The sequence below is a fragment of the Cuculus canorus genome, chromosome 5, assembly GCF_017976375.1.
Source record: "Cuculus canorus isolate bCucCan1 chromosome 5, bCucCan1.pri, whole genome shotgun sequence".
NCBI lineage: Eukaryota > Metazoa > Chordata > Aves > Cuculiformes > Cuculidae > Cuculus > Cuculus canorus.
The window spans coordinates 56,784,132-56,802,559 of record NC_071405.1 but is presented as its reverse complement, the minus strand read 5'-3'; the positions used below and the strand labels follow the sequence as shown (position 1 = coordinate 56,802,559).

The 18,428-nt window shown below is 43.7% G+C and overlaps 1 protein-coding gene across 5 annotated transcripts in view; it reads right to left on the bottom strand.

Moving 5' to 3' along the window:
* The window catches only part of ACTN1 (actinin alpha 1), a 90,761-nt gene that overhangs the window by 41,356 nt on the left and 30,977 nt on the right, over positions 1–18,428 (bottom strand). For all 5 annotated transcript variants that reach the window (XM_009564869.2, XM_054067260.1, XM_009564853.2 and 2 more), the window contains exons 2-3: positions 9,042–9,156; positions 3,685–3,804 (exon numbers count right to left, since the gene is read on the bottom strand). In XM_009564869.2, coding sequence (XP_009563164.1) covers positions 3,685–3,804; positions 9,042–9,156 — 235 coding nt within the window. The remainder of the gene's footprint in view (positions 1–3,684; positions 3,805–9,041; positions 9,157–18,428) is intronic.

Sequence of the window (18,428 nt, the reverse complement as noted above, 5' to 3'; positions counted from 1 at the left end):
ACATATTCAGTCCTTAAGGGCAAGACTGGCTGGCTACACAGATGTGGCTTTTTAAATGCCACCACCCTTTTAAAATGAACGAACTCATTTTGAAAAATGCAAAAAAGATTAAGCTTACATTTCTAGCCTGGCACGGGTAGTCAGAAGTAGAATCAATGCTACAGAAACTGTTATCATCCCTTCACAGCTACTTCACAGAGCACAGCTTCTGGCTACCCCACGGAGAGAAGGAGTTGCAAGGGATGAACAATTGGCAGGATAGTGATCTGAGAACTGGGAGACACAGAGCAACAATGGTGACATAAAATAAAGGCTGCTCTGCATTTTGTTCAGCCTAACAAAAGCCAAACAAAGTAGTACGAGGATCTATGCCCCTGACCTCAGAAAACACGTTGTTAATGATGGCCCAGCCAGATTTAGGATAGATGGCTGGCATTGCCGATAGGGGTGTACATCTCAGCTCTCTAGTTGTGAGCAGGCAGGAGATAGAGACAAATTTAATGCTACATTTCACTTACTGATGTGGAGACACCTTATTCTCCCCCTCTTTCCACTGTCAAATGTGTGCTTGTTCTGCCTAGCGTTTCAGTAGGTGTTCTGCTCAGATCGGACTTCCGCAATTGTTGGAATCTCTGAGCTTTATTTCTCTTTTCACCTGCACAAGTGAGACTAGGGATCAGTTCACTCAGTTACCTTTATGCTAAACTGAGCCACATCTGTCTAAGAAAGCAGCAGCCTTCTATGTAGATTTGAGGTGCAAATAAAACAGTCTTAGGGTCGCACACTTGACCTAGTCAATCTGTTAAATCCCAGGAGCATTTGACAATAGTATGGAATCTATTACAGCAAAGAAGGGTCCTGAGGTGTCAAATGACATTGAGACTTAAAAGCAAATGAAAAACCATTTGAAGCTGCACTAGGCTAGAGCTTTCCTTGATCCAGATTTACACAGATATGCTGTATGCCACAACTGCTTTGATCTTACAGACTCTGGCTTAACAAAGATGTGTAGAATCATCTTGAATTGTTAACAGCCAAAGATGGTTGTAAAAAGCAGCTCTTAACTCTCACTGCTTGTTCCGTTTGCTTAGTTCACCCTCCATTTAACATGGACTTGGAGTATCTCCTGCACTCATGCTGGGTGTAGAAGTCCTCTTCCACTCTGGTTCTTGTTCACTGGGACACAGCTGCAGAGCTTGGCTTGTAAACAGCAGAGAGGACTCTTTATTCGATGAAACGCGAGACAGAAGCCATGAAAACATTTTTGGTGGCTTTAAATCTGATTAAACATAAGGCTTCAGTCTACTTGGGATTCTTTCCGAAGCTTATTTTTTAATGACAAAACCCCCACTCCTAGGTGACGAGTGTGCTGCCCTACCCAGTACTGCTGCTGGATGATAGTCTTCTACTCTGGGAGAAAAGTCACCTAGAAAACTCCCTAGAACAGTGCCACTTGACTGAGGCACTTACAGTTCACCTTCTTGGTGCAGTGTTATGACTGCCTCATTGGCTCTTATCTTCTACTTTGCTGCTGCATAACACCTTTTTAAAGTCTGAAAGTAAGCCCTTTTCACATTTCTGGGAAGGTTTACAATCCTTCCACAAGAGAGAGTTACTGCAGTGCTGTTCAAAGTAAAAGCCCATTTTTATAGCTGATGTGTAATTTACTGTACACGAAGCACTTGGGTGGACTCAGCAGAAGCCCATGCAGCAGATTATGTTTCTTGGTGACACGAGTGGCCTGGGCTCAGTCTGGGTACATGGGCAGGTGATGGGCTGGGGTGGCCCAAGAACTCCATATAACATCAAAACTAACCTTCAGAGTGATATAAATAACAGCTCCTGTCACAAAATGGCCTCTCACGGCCTGTTTATGAACAGGGTAACTGCTATGAAGCTATACTGAGTAACTGGGTCCTGGAGGTCTTTGGTCATAGACCATTTTACTTGCAAATGATTTCTAAGTGCTGTGAGGGTACAGTCACAGCTGATTTAGAAACAGAGATCACAAAATTAAAAAAAAACAGTGGAAGAAGAGGAAAAGGTAAATTAGCACCAGAGAGAGCAGAATTGGAAAAAAAAAAAGGAATAAAGCAGGGAAGATAAGTTTCATACATACTCCAGACTCCCAGAAGGACCCAAATATCTGTTTGAGACCCAAAGGACAGCAGGAACTGTCTTAAGGCAGAATACCTCTACTCCATGCCCAACTTCAAGTTTGAAAAGGGTCCCATATAGATATGGATTACTATATCAGACACTGGATGCATTAGTCTATTTTGCAAGGGCACAAAATTACTTTAGATATGCATTTGTACTACACAAACAGTACTCTGGACCATCAACTCTCACAGGTTGCTCCTGGTGAAAAAGCTGAGAGAACTGAAGAAAAGTTTTGCATATAAAATACTAACATCATTGAGTCATTCACCTCTTGTATTTTGCTCTTAAATACCAAATGCAGTAAAGAAGTGTCTGCAATGTCCCTGGAGACTAGTTTCAAATTGTTCCAAAGTCTCTATAAAGTTAAAGCAGTACATTGAAGTAAAGGTCTCAGTAAGCCAAAGACGAGCACCTGCTGCAGATGAGGTATTCTGCCTGATCTGACACAGAATAAGCAGGCCATAGGACAGGCACAGTATCTTGGAGGTGTCCCCAAGAGCATGACCGAGAGGCCAAAATTAGGGACAGCATGCCAATACTGCTCTGACCTCTTGGGCTGAGAACAGGCTCCCCATGGCTCTCCACATGGAGGAGTGCTCATCCAGAATCATACCAAGGGCTTATTTCCTGACTCTGTCATAAGTTTCCCTGGAAAAACCACACATTTACACGTGTAAGATGGAGATAACAAACCTCCTTCATGTTCCACAGTCACTGTAAAGACTACAGAAGCAGGGTGTCTCCACAGCAACAGTGACAACATGAGTCCTTAGGCAGGACTCACACACAGGTCCAGAACAGTGAAAAATAAGTGTCATGAAAATACAACCAGGGTGACAAGTTGTTAAGGTTTCTAAAAGAGCAAACTGTTTTACTAACTTGCAATCCCATCTGGGTCTCAGGTGACATATCTCCAGAACAGTCACCATCTTTGCTAAAAGACAAAAATCTGACACAAGTCCCTGCTGTCTGCACGATCCAGAAGTTCATCTTGAGACCATCGCCAGCGCTGCTCACAACAAGCACCCCACTTTCTGGGTGCTTGCAAAACAAGTAGCCTGGAAGCCCTGTAAAACTGGATCCTTGGGGTCTTTGACCTCTGCTGACCTCTGCACCTGGCTTTGACCCATTTGTCCTACAGCAACAGGGAATCGTTCTCAGCAGCTCTACAAGTTAAATACAAGCAGCAGCTATGCTTCAATTAAGACTTTTTTTCATCAGCTCTATTAATTTGTTTCTGCCACTGCCCAATGTTTTCCTGAACTCATGAGAACCAGGAGAAAAGCAGGAGGATTTGACCAAAAAGCCCAAGTGGGAATCAGAATTGGCAGCTTGGTAAGAAGATGGGATTTAAATTCAGAGTAAAGGCCTAATATATATCTCCCCTTTTTCCCTCCATGGCTTAATTCTACAAGGATATGGCAGGGCTATGGAGGCATAAAGGGAAATAACATGCAGCCATGAGAGAAAGACAGTGGCTAAGTACAGCTTGGGCTCAGACATATCAGCTGGTTTCTTTACCTTCTGCTCCAATAGATACTAATTTGACTCCTTTGCTGGCAATGAAATCCAAGGCCTTGTTCACGTTGGATATTTTGTGCACTCGCATTTTGCCTCTTTCAGGCTTAGCCAAACGTTCACCTAATAAGAAAAGGGAAAAACAAAGTATTAGAAAACAATTCAGAACCCTTTCCTCCCTGGTGGGTGTTTCCCCATGCTGGTGGCTCTCACAGAGAGGCAGAGGGTAGAGATCTCCCTGCATCCTTTCTCAAGAATGAATGCAGGAAAACCACACTCACCATTAAGTACCCCAGAAAGAATCACACAGAAAAGTATCTTTCTGTTGCATCCCATATAACTTAATAACAGAGCAACTGTCGCATTGAGTCCTTTCCACAGCAGGTTTGTATCAGAGGGGAAAAGGTCCTTTGAAGCCACACTGTAGCAACAGAACCAATCTCCCTACCATTAACCACAGATAAGGATGCCTGGAAAGGGCACAAACTTCCCTCCCCGACAAAGACAGGTGAAGATCTCCCCTCCCAGCATTAACACCACCCCATTCACAATACAAATATCTCCCTAGAAATCCCTACAGTCAAATATGAGGGTGATCTTCTACTTTTCCTTTTCTTCTCCCCAGCCAGGATACAGACCTCCTACCTTTCTAGTCCTTGCACTGAAAGGCCACAACTGCCTGTATCAGGAAATAAAATCACTTGTTTGGCAAGTGACTTCATTACTCTAAAGACTGTAATGTCAACTCCTTTCCATTACATCTGATGTATTTCTAACTCTATGCAAGAGTCTCTTACATAGTAGTATGCACTTTAAACGTTTTTAATGAGGCAGAAAGAGGGAAGTAGCCTAGATCCAAGGTAAGAACAGCTAAATCTCTGATAGAAATGAGTCTTAGGGCAAATAGCAGCTCCTGGAATAAACCTGGAAGATTTGGCAAAGCACTTTCTTGACCTTACTTATTTGAAAGAATTGCATTAAGCACAGTCATGTCCTTGTCGATAGGCTGCTTGTCACTATACTCACAGCTCACTTGTACTAATGCTAACCTAACATGCAGAGTACGTAAATTAAAGCTTGGACAGACAACCAGACTTTTCAAAGGAACCTCTGCTAGCAATATAATTAGATGGGATATCAGGAACCCCCTGTATGTGATAGACAACATCAAAAAACGAGCAGAACAGTTGCTTTCATATGACAAGCTTCAGAATACAAGAAAGATCTAAACAAAATGCAAGAAGGTTTTGCACTTTGGAAAAAAAAAAAAGATAATTAAAAAGAGATCAAATGGGCAAGCCTAGGCGAGTAATTACTCAATCAATTCAGTTCCAAGTTCCTGCTGTATCTTGAACACAAATACTTAAGTCAATGTGAGCTGACTCAAAACCTTTATTTGAGGCTTAAGGGTGAGAAAGTACTTTTAAATGAACTCTTTTTCATACTCAAACAGGGTAGCTTGTTTCCTAATAAAGGAGTAAGGAAAAGCTATAAGGGAGAAAAATAGATTATCTCCATAGCCATAACCTAAAAATAAAAAAAGTCTGGAAATAAAAATACTTCAGAAGCGTTTCAGTGATTACTTGTAGGCTGGTTTCATTAGGCCTCAAGCTTAAGTATAAAACCAGATTCACTTTCAAAATGAAACACTGACGTCTGACAATTTAAGTAAAAGGATCTATTTATGGTACTACCTCCACCCTAGGACTGAAAAAAAAATCTCTTTTGCTTTAACAGAGCCTCGAGTACACGTCATGGTATGTTGCTTTCTTTTCCCATTTGGATAACGCTAATCATTCTAAATAAAAGTGGAAGCGTTTTTTGTGACAGTTTCCCAATAACATTTTTACATTAGCTTCAGAATAGACTTAAGGTGGCTTATCCTGCTAAATGTCAACAAATAGTTTGAGCCAGCTAAAAAATAACCACTTTATTCAGCTGATATGACTGTGAACTAGCCTTGCAGAAAGAAAAATAAAGACAAGAGATTAGGTTTCAGCTGGAACAGCAAACTGATCCAATTCACCTTGTGGCCGCATGACGTGCATTGCCAACACAAGGGAGAGCATCAAAACTGCTGTGCCCAGGGCTGGAGAAAGCAGGACTGTTCCCTCTGACAGCAATGAGATCCTCGAGCAGTTGATGGTGATCGCAAAACTCCAATCTCCGAAATACCACAATTGCTATTCGTTTTAGAATAATTTTTTGGGGTACTTCAAAAGTCCCAAGACCTGATGGCCATTTCTTTCAGACCTGGACGTTACTACAAATTTACATTTCCAGATAAAAGCTTCATCTGGTTCCATAGGATACATTATTAATGAAGTAGACTGTTAAAAGGGAAGCCATCTAGAAATACATTCTACTTTCCACTATTTGCATCATCGCTTTATTGCTCAGTACTTCTCCCAGCTGAGACAATGAAAATGGTCTGCTCGCTTCCATTCTCCGATTCTTACGTACTGGCCCGAGGCTGTACTTTAAAAGCCAAACAATGCAAGGAAGCATTGGCATAGAAGTTGTTCAAAGCAAATTTGTTTAGGAAAAATTTCAGTTAATTGTTCCTTCTGTTTGGAAAAAAGAAAGCCCTACAGCTGTATTTTAGAAGTACTAACGTGACCTTAACCTTTTTCAGTCTTGTAGTATTATTTTTAAAATGGCTTTGTCAGGGGAAGGAAGTGTATGCAGTGAAAAATGAAAGTGCATCTTTTGGGACAGTTTCTAGGGGGAGCCCAACTATTATTTCCTACCACAGAGGCCAAAAGAAGAGGAATCCCAATGAGGACGAAGATCCAGGACTGAAGATCCAGGACTGCACGTAGAGATTCCCTCACCACACAGTGGCTGGGGGAGACCAAGGGGTTCTGGCTGGGCTGGAAGGGGACCTGTTAACAGCACACCTCACTACCAGAAGGTACCAGGCTGAATAAGACTGAGGTGCTCTTTTCCTGCAGAATATCACTGCTTCTCATACTTCAGGAAGTCATGTTGGATGGAAAAACTGCTTCCTACTTGCCCAGCAGCAACATGTCACCAAGGACAGATGGAAGGGTCTGCCCTGAAACAGATCTCCCACACCCCCACTGGCACAGTCCCTCTCCCATCCTAGGATTGCCAGCAGCTTCCCTGATGCATGCGCTCCATCTTTCCCCCCATGGCAGTGACCACCACAGCAGGGGAGAGTGTTCTCTCACTCCTACACACTGCCTGGGTGGACATGTGGGCAAGACACTCATCTCCACACAGCTCTCAGCCAGCCCAGCCCTCTCATGATGAGGGCTTTTACGGCCATCACCCTCTGGGTAGAGGAAAAGATCAGGCTGCCACAGAGCAACCCTGCCCACACCAAATTCCTGTCAGCAGCTCTGCAATCCCCAAAATACCGGAAGAGAAATGTGTGGAGTGAGACAAGAGCTGAAAACAAGGGCCAGAAGCTGAAACTACAGGGCTGAGAGCCATACGGAGACTCATCCTTTTGGCAGGTGATGAGTAGGAACTGTGGCAGGAACATAGAAGCAAATCCTCGCTAACCAGCAAGAAACTCTGCTCTCGTGCTGCTCCCAGGCTGGGCTGCTGCTTCCCCAGCTACAGGCCAAAGGGGCTACTAGTGGGGCTAGCAGCTGGAAGGAAGCTCTGTAAGAGCAGTTGGGCTCACAATTAGAAACAGAACTGCCAGTGATGGAAATGGAATGGGGAAAAAACAGCTGTGCTAAATTTCTCCTCTTTTGCCACTGTACCTAGGAGAACCACAGTTCAAGCTTCTGCTGGCTCTAGGGAAGGATGCTCAGTCCTTAGTGTGTGAAGGACCACAGCCTCTGGTGGGATGCAGCCCAAGCTGTTCCCCGTGCCTTTGCCCACTGGTCATTTAGTGGCAGGCTGCTGGCACAGAGCTGCATTGCAGCAGATGGAGAAATGCCATGCCTACCCCACCAGTGCCTTCGGAAGCCGTTAGATTCTTCCTGAACTGAAGGGGCTCCGACAGGGCCTGCCAGCAGGGTACCAAAGGGACAACAGGAGAGGAAGAGTGTGAGATGAGGCAAGGAAATAAAGCAGTGTGAGATATGAGGTCTCCTGCTTTAGCAGCAAACCTCATCCACCCTCTCCTGTTCACAGTCCTCTCCCCTCTCTGCCAGTTCATCGAACAGAAACTAAACCAAGTTCCATCTGCCCCAGCTTCCAGGCTGCAGCCCCTCCTCTGCAAGGGAACATAAATAAAGAAAATAAACTAACAAGACTCTTCTGCCTCATTTCTTATAGGAACTGCAGAAGCCATGTGCATGCTGAAAAGCTCTGATAATATTTTGAACTCTGATCCTTCCCAAGCCATCAGCATGGGCAAAACCCCAGAGGTTTTACCCTGTATTCATAAGTTCTGAAAAACACATAAACTGACAGCATCTTTGCAGGAGGTGGCAAAGGTGAAGGGAAGAAAAGGAAAGGAGGGGCAAAGGGAAGTCAGTCTGAATGCAAGGCAATTTTATTGGAATATGTATCAAGAAGGTCAGGATTGCGAGTCACTAGGTTGTTATTACTGGCTCAAAAGCCATCAAAAGAAAGTCTGTGAGTGTACAACCCTGGTTTCTTACACACAGTCTTATCATCCCTCAATGCCTCCCACAATATTTCACTAAGGTACTTATTTCATCAGCACATCAATGGGGATTACTGCTTACATGAAAAAAAAAACCTTGGAGATAGCTGCCAAGTAGTGGGACACTTGATATAGGGCGTGAAACCAAATCTGAACTAACTTGTTCATGCCACTGTTTTTATTTCAGACTGGGGTTTCTGAGATTTTCCTTTAATCAGGATTTTTTTTTCCCTGAAGGCTTGAGTAGTGCGCTGAGATTGAAATTAGAATGGAAAAACTTCAGTCACAGCTGAATCTGAACGACACAGAAGATTTACTGGTTTGACTCCTTTCTCCCAAAAACTTCTATCCTGTTCCCACTATCATGTGGCTTTGGTATGATTTGCAGTGCAGCATTCCCACACTCTTCACAGAGCTGCTACTTCAACCCTGCCAAGCAGCAAGCGCCGTTGCCTGAGCCTTCATAGGAGGCCATGCATTCCTGACGGGCAGAGGAAAGCCAAGAGGCAGGAGCAGGAATGCAATGGGCAGTCTGCACAGGCCAAGAAGCTTGGAGTACATTCCAAAAGCACATTAACGGTCACTGCTGGAGACAAGATATTCGTTAGGGAGAAATTTGTTCTCAGTCAGAAAGCAGCTGTTCCTATATTCCAGCAAAATCTGCAGCACTACAGCTCTTGCTGTCCCTATTCTGTGAGGAAAGGGGAGGACAGATTTCAGAGCAGAGACGCTCAGAACATTTGAAAGCGCCACACAGAACCTCTCTCACCTGAAATGACTTCCAGAAGTAACATGAGTTTAAGACCATCCCTGAAATCTTCCTCTATGTTCTCAATCTGTGTCCCAGCCTTGCGGAGGTGAGAATTACACCATGCTGTAAATGTCTAAAACACAGGACAGAAAGAAAGAAAAAAAAAAAAAGCAGTCAGTAATCTTCCCAGAAGCCAAACAACAGTTCAGAACCGAAGCAGTACTGCTAGGTACCATGACACAGATTCAAATGCTGGTTAGGTTATCATCTTTCCACCTGCTGTCCTTGTGGTGCACAAGCATTGTTACCCAAATATCCAAAGAAGTTGCAGCGTGTTCCATGACAGAGGGAGTCTGAGAGACAGTCACTTCATGGCTCCAGCATGTCTGATTTTCTGGAGAGGCCTCTACGCATTGTGTTTGGTTTAGAATACCTTGAAACTGATTTTAAGGCATGCTAAGTGCTCAGATTGCTAAGGACTCTAGTGGTGTTAAGATGACACATCTTAACATAATATGAGGAGAACAGAAAACACCATTCCAGATCTTCTTGACTGCAGACAGTGCTTGATAAAAAAAGAACTATTCTTCTATGGCAAACTGCCTCTGGTCTACTCCATCTCCAGCAAACAACGCAGCCTTTAGACACTAAGGGACAGCGTGCTGAGCTCCTCAGCCATCCCAGTCACATCCCAGTAATGTCTTTCCTGCTGCCTTCCTTTTCACAGACCTCCTCCCCCATTCCTTCCCCCCACCCCCGCCCTTTCAGAAGTTATTCAGAACTGCTTTCCGAGTAACAAAGCTATCACACTTCTCAGGAGAAGTGCAGGTCCCAGAAAGAATAAAAGTAAGCTTTACTTAGCAACACTGCCGTCGAGCACAGTCCCAAACTCACGCTATTTGATAGCCTCTGCCACAAGGATCGTTGCAGCCACCTCAGTGACAGAAATCACAGCCACTCTGTATTAGTAATATTATGCACCACCACTGGAGTAATAATACGAGTTTGAAGCGCAGGAGGGACTGAGGTCCAAACTACAACACAGCCACTGGCATTCAGGCTAAACAAAACTCTTTTTGGAAAGGCCTTCTGACCTCAAGTGGTCAGGATATGAAGATCTCTCATATGAGAGAAATTCATTTCACCGCAACTGATGACAAGCACATTTTCTGTGGTTGCAATCCGTCAGCCCATGTCCTGAACAATGGGCATGTGAGGGACTGACAAGGAAGAGACCATCTCATCCAAGAGATGTGATGGTAGGGATTATCTCAAAAGATCACTGTGTGATGGAGTCTGAAAGAGAAACGTAAACGGTGCCGTTTGACAGCCAAAACACCAGAAGCAAATGTAAAACACCCCACAGCGTGGCATGGTCTTAAATAGGTGAATCAAAAAGCCCAAGCTTGAGATCCTGAAACTGTTGGCCACAAAAGTACTGTTTGAAAAGTAAATGGTAGCAGCTAGTTCTTTTAAGGTAGACAAGTTTGTCCAAGTGCTAATGAATGTGTTTCACGGTGTTTTAACAGGACAACAAGTAAACCCTTTTCTTTGTACAAACCGATAACCCCTCAATCGCTCTTTAGGGTGAGGTTACTAAAAAAATGGGCAGCTCCAAAAGCTTAGTGCTACCACAAGGAAAGGAGGTCTTTCTTCCCTCCCTCTCCAAGATGTGCTGTGAGAGCCAATTCAACTCACTGAGCCAGCAAAGAATCGTTTACTTTCTTCAGTAAGGCTAGTCTTCCGCTCAGTTAGTGCACACAGGCAGTTCAGCAGAGCCTAACAAGACTCTGCAAGAGAAAATTAGGTGTACATGGGCCAAGCAGGAGGGTGGAGTGGACCACAACAGTAATGCCATCTTAGGCTGTTGGGGAACCGCAGCAGAAAGGACTCAGCTGATCCCGAAGCACAACATGCCAAAAATTTAGAAATGCTTCACCATTGCTTACACCATGCACAGGATTTCAAAAGAAAGATTATCCCAAATGGCAAAGAGCATGAAGGCTTGCTCTCATCTGTCTGGAAGCTGGGCTTCCTCTACTAACCTACTCGCATTCATGCTTACGTGACTACAAATAGTGCAAGCAGAATCTTCCCTTGGAAAAAGCATTGCTCAACAGCTGCTGAGCTTCCCACTGCTGTGCTCTGGCCTTGCTCGCCACTGGGGCTGTGGGATGGAGCAGAATAACAGTGCAGCTGTAAATATTTTCATGGCAATGGCCCTTTGGACGGATGCATGTATTGTGAAAGTCTGGGATCTTTTTTTCCAAGAGGGTCTGGTTTCCTTCCAGATTTGGAAGCTTTAAAAAAATAATAATAATAATAAAAAAAAAGCAAGTCATTAAGCACTTTTTATTGCTTTTTATTGTTATTCCCCTGAGACACAAAAACGTGGTGTTTTTCAAATAAGAGCGGTTTTATTTGAAAATGAGCTCTGTATCCTGAAGTACATCGTTTTGGTATTACTTTCTTCATTCCACTGTCTGTGCTGTATTATGTGTGAAGAGGTCCATTTATTTTGGCACCCTTTTGCAGCCAGGCTCCTTCACTCCTCCAGAGGGGCAAATGAGAGCAGAGATGCTTTCAAATCATCGTCACATACCAAAGCATGACAGCAAATTGTGTCAGGAAGGTTGTGGATGCCCATGAACTTCCTAATTTTTTGAAAGCAGCCAAAGCAATATATCTAGAGCTAGTAACTGACTCTGGGTCACATTACAAAACACATCTTGAATTGAGGAAGCCTGAAATCTAACTCATGGGCCACCAGACTGCACTTTTATTTCTTGTATGACTTCTTCGAGGCATTTCATTTTTATTCTCCATCAGCCCAAAGCAGATGAGAAAGTTCTGCTTTCAGTCATGGATAAACCCAGTATAGCTCAATGGGGCATCTCTGCATGTTTTGAGGATGGAAAAGGATAATAGGGTCTATACTGCTAAGACACTCAGATGAAATTAAAAACAAAACACCAATCTTCTAAACTTTGCATTACTATAGAGTCTGGTAGGATAACCAGATCACTGATAGTATTTTTATTGCTGCAAGAGTCACCTAGGGCTTGGTGGAAAAATAACTCCCAGAGCCAGCATTCCAACTTCTCCGCTAGAGCCATCTCCATCATATCACAGCTTCGAACATGCTGAAAGTGAGATGATTGCAAAACATCACTATTACCCACCAGCTGGAAAGCCGACACCTCAGCTCCTCAAGAACATAGACCACAAAGGGTTAAGAGACAGAGAACACACAGTTCCCAAATGACAACTCCCAGATTTGCCATGTGCCAACATTTTCTCAAGGCTCCCTTCATGCCCTACATGAATTCCAAACCCCCTTAAGCAGCGTACAGCAGATGGGAACAGCAAGAACCCAGCAGCCCAGCAGACATACCTGGCCATTTCACAAGACAGCAGGATTATGAATGCTTTTAATAAGAGTGAGCATTTATTGAAATGGGATTCATAAACCATATTCTTCATAGACCAACTACTCAGAGCAACAGCTATCAAAACACAATAATCAGGAAATAGCTTTATGTTGCATTTGCCACATATATTGCATAGGAGTAAAATATCTTTTACTTTAAAGTAGTAGATTAGAAAGAGATTTGAGAAACAGGAGAAAGCTAGAGAAATGTGGCAGAAAAGTTGGGGGAGCAAGAGGAGGGACAGCTGAAATTTCTGCTGTCTGCTGGGTTTTGCAATCTTGGCAGTCTTGTTTGGAGCCATTTTCACTAACTTGGCTTCACGCATCTGCACAGGATCTTTTTTGTTATTCTGGGAAACCTACTGAAACCACCTACTTGCTCCCTCTACCTTCTGGGCAATGCAGCCACTTCCCACCATGCCCCCAGTCACAGCTAGGGGTGGCCATCATCTTGGGCCAGCCACTAAGCCCTGCTGTGCTGCCTGTCACCAGCAAACAAGCTTTGGCAAGTGGAAAGAGCACCATCTTTCTGGCAGAGGCCTGGCTTTGGGAGCAGCCAGATAAAAGAAAAAAAACCACACCTGTGTGTGCTGACATAGGGTGAGGTGCACCCCAGTCTGGAGGGCAGCAATGCACTGCCAGGTGGGAGCAGCACCGTCTCCTTAGTCATGAGCTCAAACCACTTCTCTGAGGCAGCAGATATGATTCCTTGCTGCCTGCAGATGTAGAAGCCTGGAGATTACTCTCCCATTTATCTCTAGCTCCCTGTCCCAAAGATGAGGAAATAAATACTCTTGAGTTAAGGCTTATTTTTCCAGAGCTGGAAAAATACTTAATGTTAAATAATATAGCACAAAACCATACCATCAACTGGATTTTCTTCATGCAAATTTCACACTATAAATTTCCAATGGTAACTGCACAAGAGGTGCAAACAGAGCTGTGTTTCTTGGCCCTTGGATCTTCCCATACATCAAACTCTTAATTCCACTTCTGGACACAACAGATTGCCAGGACCACCCTGTAGATCTGCTTCTTGTTCAGTATTCACAATGGAGGATGCCTGATGAAGGAGCACGCCTGAGCTTGCATATACACGCATGCACTTTTCATCATTGCTCTCTGCACTTCCCACTTCCATCTAATTATGATTTGTAGCTTTCTTCTTTTACACTCCACCTTCCTCACCAAGATGCCTGACACTGAGATCAGCTCTTGCTATTGCTGTGCTGAGTGCTATACTAACAAGAGAACCTTCATATTCTACTACAATATAACCTGTCAGATAATAAAAAGAATAACAAATATTACTAAACAAGCAAATATGTTCTATTGCCTCAGCGTATGAGGCGGGTTTACTGCTAGGGTAACCTCTACAAGCCTACATGCATACTTATTTTAACAGGCATGCACACCCTTTTTCTGACATGACAAGAAAAGTCCCTGCTTTTTCAGAGTTCACTGTATTAACCTTTGCCAAGGCATCAGTTGACTAAAAACAAGAGCCAGGTGATTGTTGGAGGTCCTGCAGCCAAAGCTCTGAGAAACCATCTTCAGCTCCTTTCAGGTATTCTCCCATTCCTGCCAACTGCAAACCTACCTTTGGTTCTCTCTGTTATTACACATGCATGGACACATTCACTCTCAAGTACTCGTTGTACTTCCTAAACTTTTGCTTTTGCTCCTGAAAGCCAATAAGTCCTCCTTTTCACACAGTCCTTTCCAAATTCAGTACCTTTCTGGTACCAAAGTGGCTCAGGTAACATTCCTGAAAACTGGGGAAGCAGGACAGCAAGTCAACATTTTTAAGTTTAAAGAATGCTTCTGCTGGGAAAGCAGCAGTGCCATGACACCACTGAGAGCAGATCTAGAGAGCACTTTACTGTAAGAAAACAGTCATAAGGCACTTCAGCCACTGAGCAATTTTATAACGTAAATGTCGAAGCTACAACCACATAAATGACAGATATTAAAAAAATAAATGGATGGTTTTATCACTTTGTGGCTGTGACAGTGACATTCCAGCTTTATCTGACCTTTCCAGATGCTCTTTACTTCTCTCCTTGCTAAATCACTCTTCCCTCAGCCCTGCTTTCCGTGGGCGAGTGTAAACTTTCTGACACAGCCAAAAGACTTGCCATATTTGTGTAGCAGCCCTGGAGAAGCTGTAACTGAGCCAGCAGTGCCTCTTGCCTCGTTTCTGACAGGAGAAAGGTCTGGCTAAAGCAACTAAACAAAGAATTCATTTCTGAGCACCACTGTCGTGCTCAAAGGAAGGCAGTGTTCACAACCACCAAAGCACCCTTCTTCCTTGAGTTTATGCTGGGGGAAGAATTTAAGCAAGTATTTTCAAGCAAGCAACACAGCTCTGGTGTTGAGATGTGCTCACAAACATTTGCCTCCTGTTGAGAAAGGGATGGAACTGCTAGCACACAAATCTCAGTCTAGTAGCACAGTTTTCTGCTGTGTCTGCACAAGCGCTCTGCAAAGTGAGGTCTCGAACAGGCTGAAAACTACAGGTGTTAGTTCAAGCTTTATTTTAGTGTTGTAGGGGAAACAACAGGAAGACTCCCCTTTCCAGTCACCAGAAAAGAAAGCAGAATATTCAAAGAATACATCATGCACAGCTGGAAAACAAAATCAATTCACGCAGCTGCAAGTGGTGCTCTTCTGCTAGTCACGTGTTCAGAGGAATGCACCTGGGTGTCTGACCGCACAGCCAGGCTGCATTCCCTGCCTGGCCTGACAGCAAACTCTTTGCAGAGCCTGCTCATGACACCACCATATAATACAGGACTACTGACATAGATCAGCTAATTCTTGCAGCAAACTCTACAGCCAATTCCATGCTGCAAGGAATTTTATTTAAATGACATTATCTGGAGCAACAACCAAGGCACTCACCTAATAACAACTAATAGTCTCTTAAGAGCATACAAAAAACTGCTGCACCTATGGCATTTTCAAGCCACAGAATTACTAATCAAACAGTGCAGGCTGCTCCAAAATGGGATTCTTACCACCTTGGTAGTCTGAGAGCTGAATATACTGTATCAAGTAAAGAGGATACTAACCCACAATCACCTCAAATCAATCTCTCTTTTTCCTTGAGCAGACAGATTAAGCCATCATTATCTTATTAATCAGAAGATTTTGGACAGAAAGGCCATGAAACAAATCTCAACCATCTAGTTCAAGTTTTCCTGCGCTCAGCACTAATTCATTGCTAGCATTAATTCCCAGTGCCTCCTATGACTTTCCCCTTCCTGGTGCTATTGTTCTCTGACAGTTTCTGTGACACTCCATTCTCCAAATCCTCCTTTCACACCTTTAACATACTTGGAAAAATTACTGGGGTTTCATGGATGGCTGCTTGTCACTCTCCCCATACTCAACACAGGCTGGTGTGCAGCTCATAAGACAGGCCTGGTTGCATCGTCTTTTTCTGCACAAGGTTGTAGTTAGCTGACAAGGAGGTACTGAGTTAATTAGAGAGTAATTATGAAGTGATTCTGTCAACATCCTGGCACAAGAAAGGCCATGGCTGGATGAGACAGATCACACCAACAAGCCTAGTAAAGAAAGTTGCTTGTTGAAAGGGCCCTTCATGAAGTACAGCTATGATCAGATAAGCCAAAACAGTCTCCTGGCCCACTGAACAGTTTCTGTGTCCACAGGCTGCAAGTGGCAGAAGCTTTACACACATAGATATTAGTGGTCCTCAGCTGTGATGGAGGAAGTGCAGTCCTACAGCCCTCAGCCCTGTATACTCCACCTCTTTGTCTACAGCTTGGTGTACTTGGATGTCAGCTACGACGCCCAAAAGTACTCAAAAGTGGCATCTCCCTACAGAGGAGCTCTAGCGACTGAAAATCCTCTTCACAAACCTCATCGCCTCAGTGTAAGTCCACAGAGTCACTCAAAGTGGCTTTTTTTTGAATTTGAATTATGAGATGAGCCACCACTTGCCACACCCTCCAACTTCATCATCTGACCTGAAATACCTCCACTGCATGTTGCTTTGCATTTGAAGCCACATAACAATTTTGAACAGAAGAAAGGCATTTAATAAACCCTTTCAGCGTTTGCTCTTGAGCTTATTCTCCAAGACACAGGCGTGGTTCAAAGAGCTTGGCTTGTTTTGAAGTTACAGTATCAGCAGCTGACCTCTAAAGAATTACAGGTTTGATAGTCAATGAGACCAACACTGCACAATGAAGAACTTTGTTTTCCAATGGAGCTGGCCAGTTCTCTTAGGAGGGCCAAAGGAATTAAATAGTTATTCGAAAGGAATCATCACAGAGACTCATAGCACTACTTTACCACCTCCACTAAAGGAATTTAGTACCACTGGCATCAGTGCTAACGTCCTGTTCTGGTTTAATTGCAACGGTTGAGTTCCAAGCATGAAAGACAAAATACAGCCCATGTTGCTTCTGAAGTACTATGTCCTGAAAACAGAAGGTATCGTTACATTCTATTATGTGGTATCAGCACCCACCTACCGAGCCAGCCATTTGTAGGCTATGTAAGGAATTACTGAGGGAGAAAAAAACCCTAAGTTTACTTGCCTTTCCAAACTCCAGGGCACATCCCCTGCGACTTGGAAACACATTGCCCTGTCACTGTCTCTCAGCCATTTCCCAAACTCCATCTCTGCAGCTCATGATGAGAACAACATTAAAACAGTAAGAGCCTCAGCCTTAACTATAACTGCATAAGCCAGGCTGGATTCTGCTGGGAATGTGAAGTTCACCACCAAAGCCCTTCCTTGTCCAGAGGAGCTAGGAACCATCGCATAGGGAAAATAAACTCTGCTGAAAAAATCAATTCATCCTTTTGAAAGATGGCAATGAATCAGCACATCACTTGCAAGAAGTGCAAGTAAATTCAGTGTAGTTTTCATTTTTCACTAAGTGGAATACAGTTCTCACTGCTTGGCACAATTTTTAATTCTCCTCTCCTGGAAGACAGGACAAAAACAAAGCCAAACACCAGAGTCCTCTCCATCCTGGCTTTTCACTCGTGTGGTATTAACTGCTTTGGAGTCAGAACGATCCCTTTTATTAGCAAACAATGGGCTAAAGTGGTAAGGGCAGAAATCTCAATCCAGCGCACTTCCCGTCCAACACAGAGTAAATATTTGTTCTTCTTTGCATTTGTGCCTCTGGAGCCTTTAATTCCATTTCTGCTACAGAGCCACACCATTTCGGGAAGAATCTTTTCTGGCATTTGAAAGCTACTGACCATTACATCAATGAGTCAGCTAGCATTTCAGACCCATAAAGCATAAACTGTCTTTATCCCAGAGTTGCCAAGGCGTTCCAACAGCTAGGAACTTGTAAGAGGTCTTCAGATATGCAAAAAAACAATGCAAGGAGATCAGCTGGCTAGAAGTATGGTGTTTCAGAGTTTATTGTGAAGCTCAGACTAGCAAAACTCTTCCTTATGCTCTCCTCTCTCCTCTGAAACCGGCTCATAAATGTCAACTTGCTTCAAGCTCTCTCATAACAAAAATTAAACAGAGCTTGTCTCTGCACTTCACATGCTGAGCTTCCCAATGCTTTACAGCACTTGGAGAGACAATGCAAGAAATATTTCTACCGAGCACTAGGATTCAACTATTCATAGACTGCAAAGTGGCAATAAACCACTGAAAGCAAAACTATTTGATTCATGGAGGCTGAACGAACCCTCTCAGCGCATTTATCCAGTCCCACTACTGATTTTGTGGCAAGATGTCACCCACCTGGTCCCAGGAAAAGGCTAGGGAGGAAGACAGCAAACACCTGGCATGAATTCATAACAAATCAGGACATGTGGATCCACTCCAGCCATGGCCCGTCTGAGAGTACAGCACAAAGGCAGGGGACTTCTTCCAATTGGAATCAGGACAGGGAAGTGCAACCCCTGTGGTGGATTCACGTTTCTCCATAGGCAGATGTAAATACAACTGCTGTGCTAGAGATTTGTCT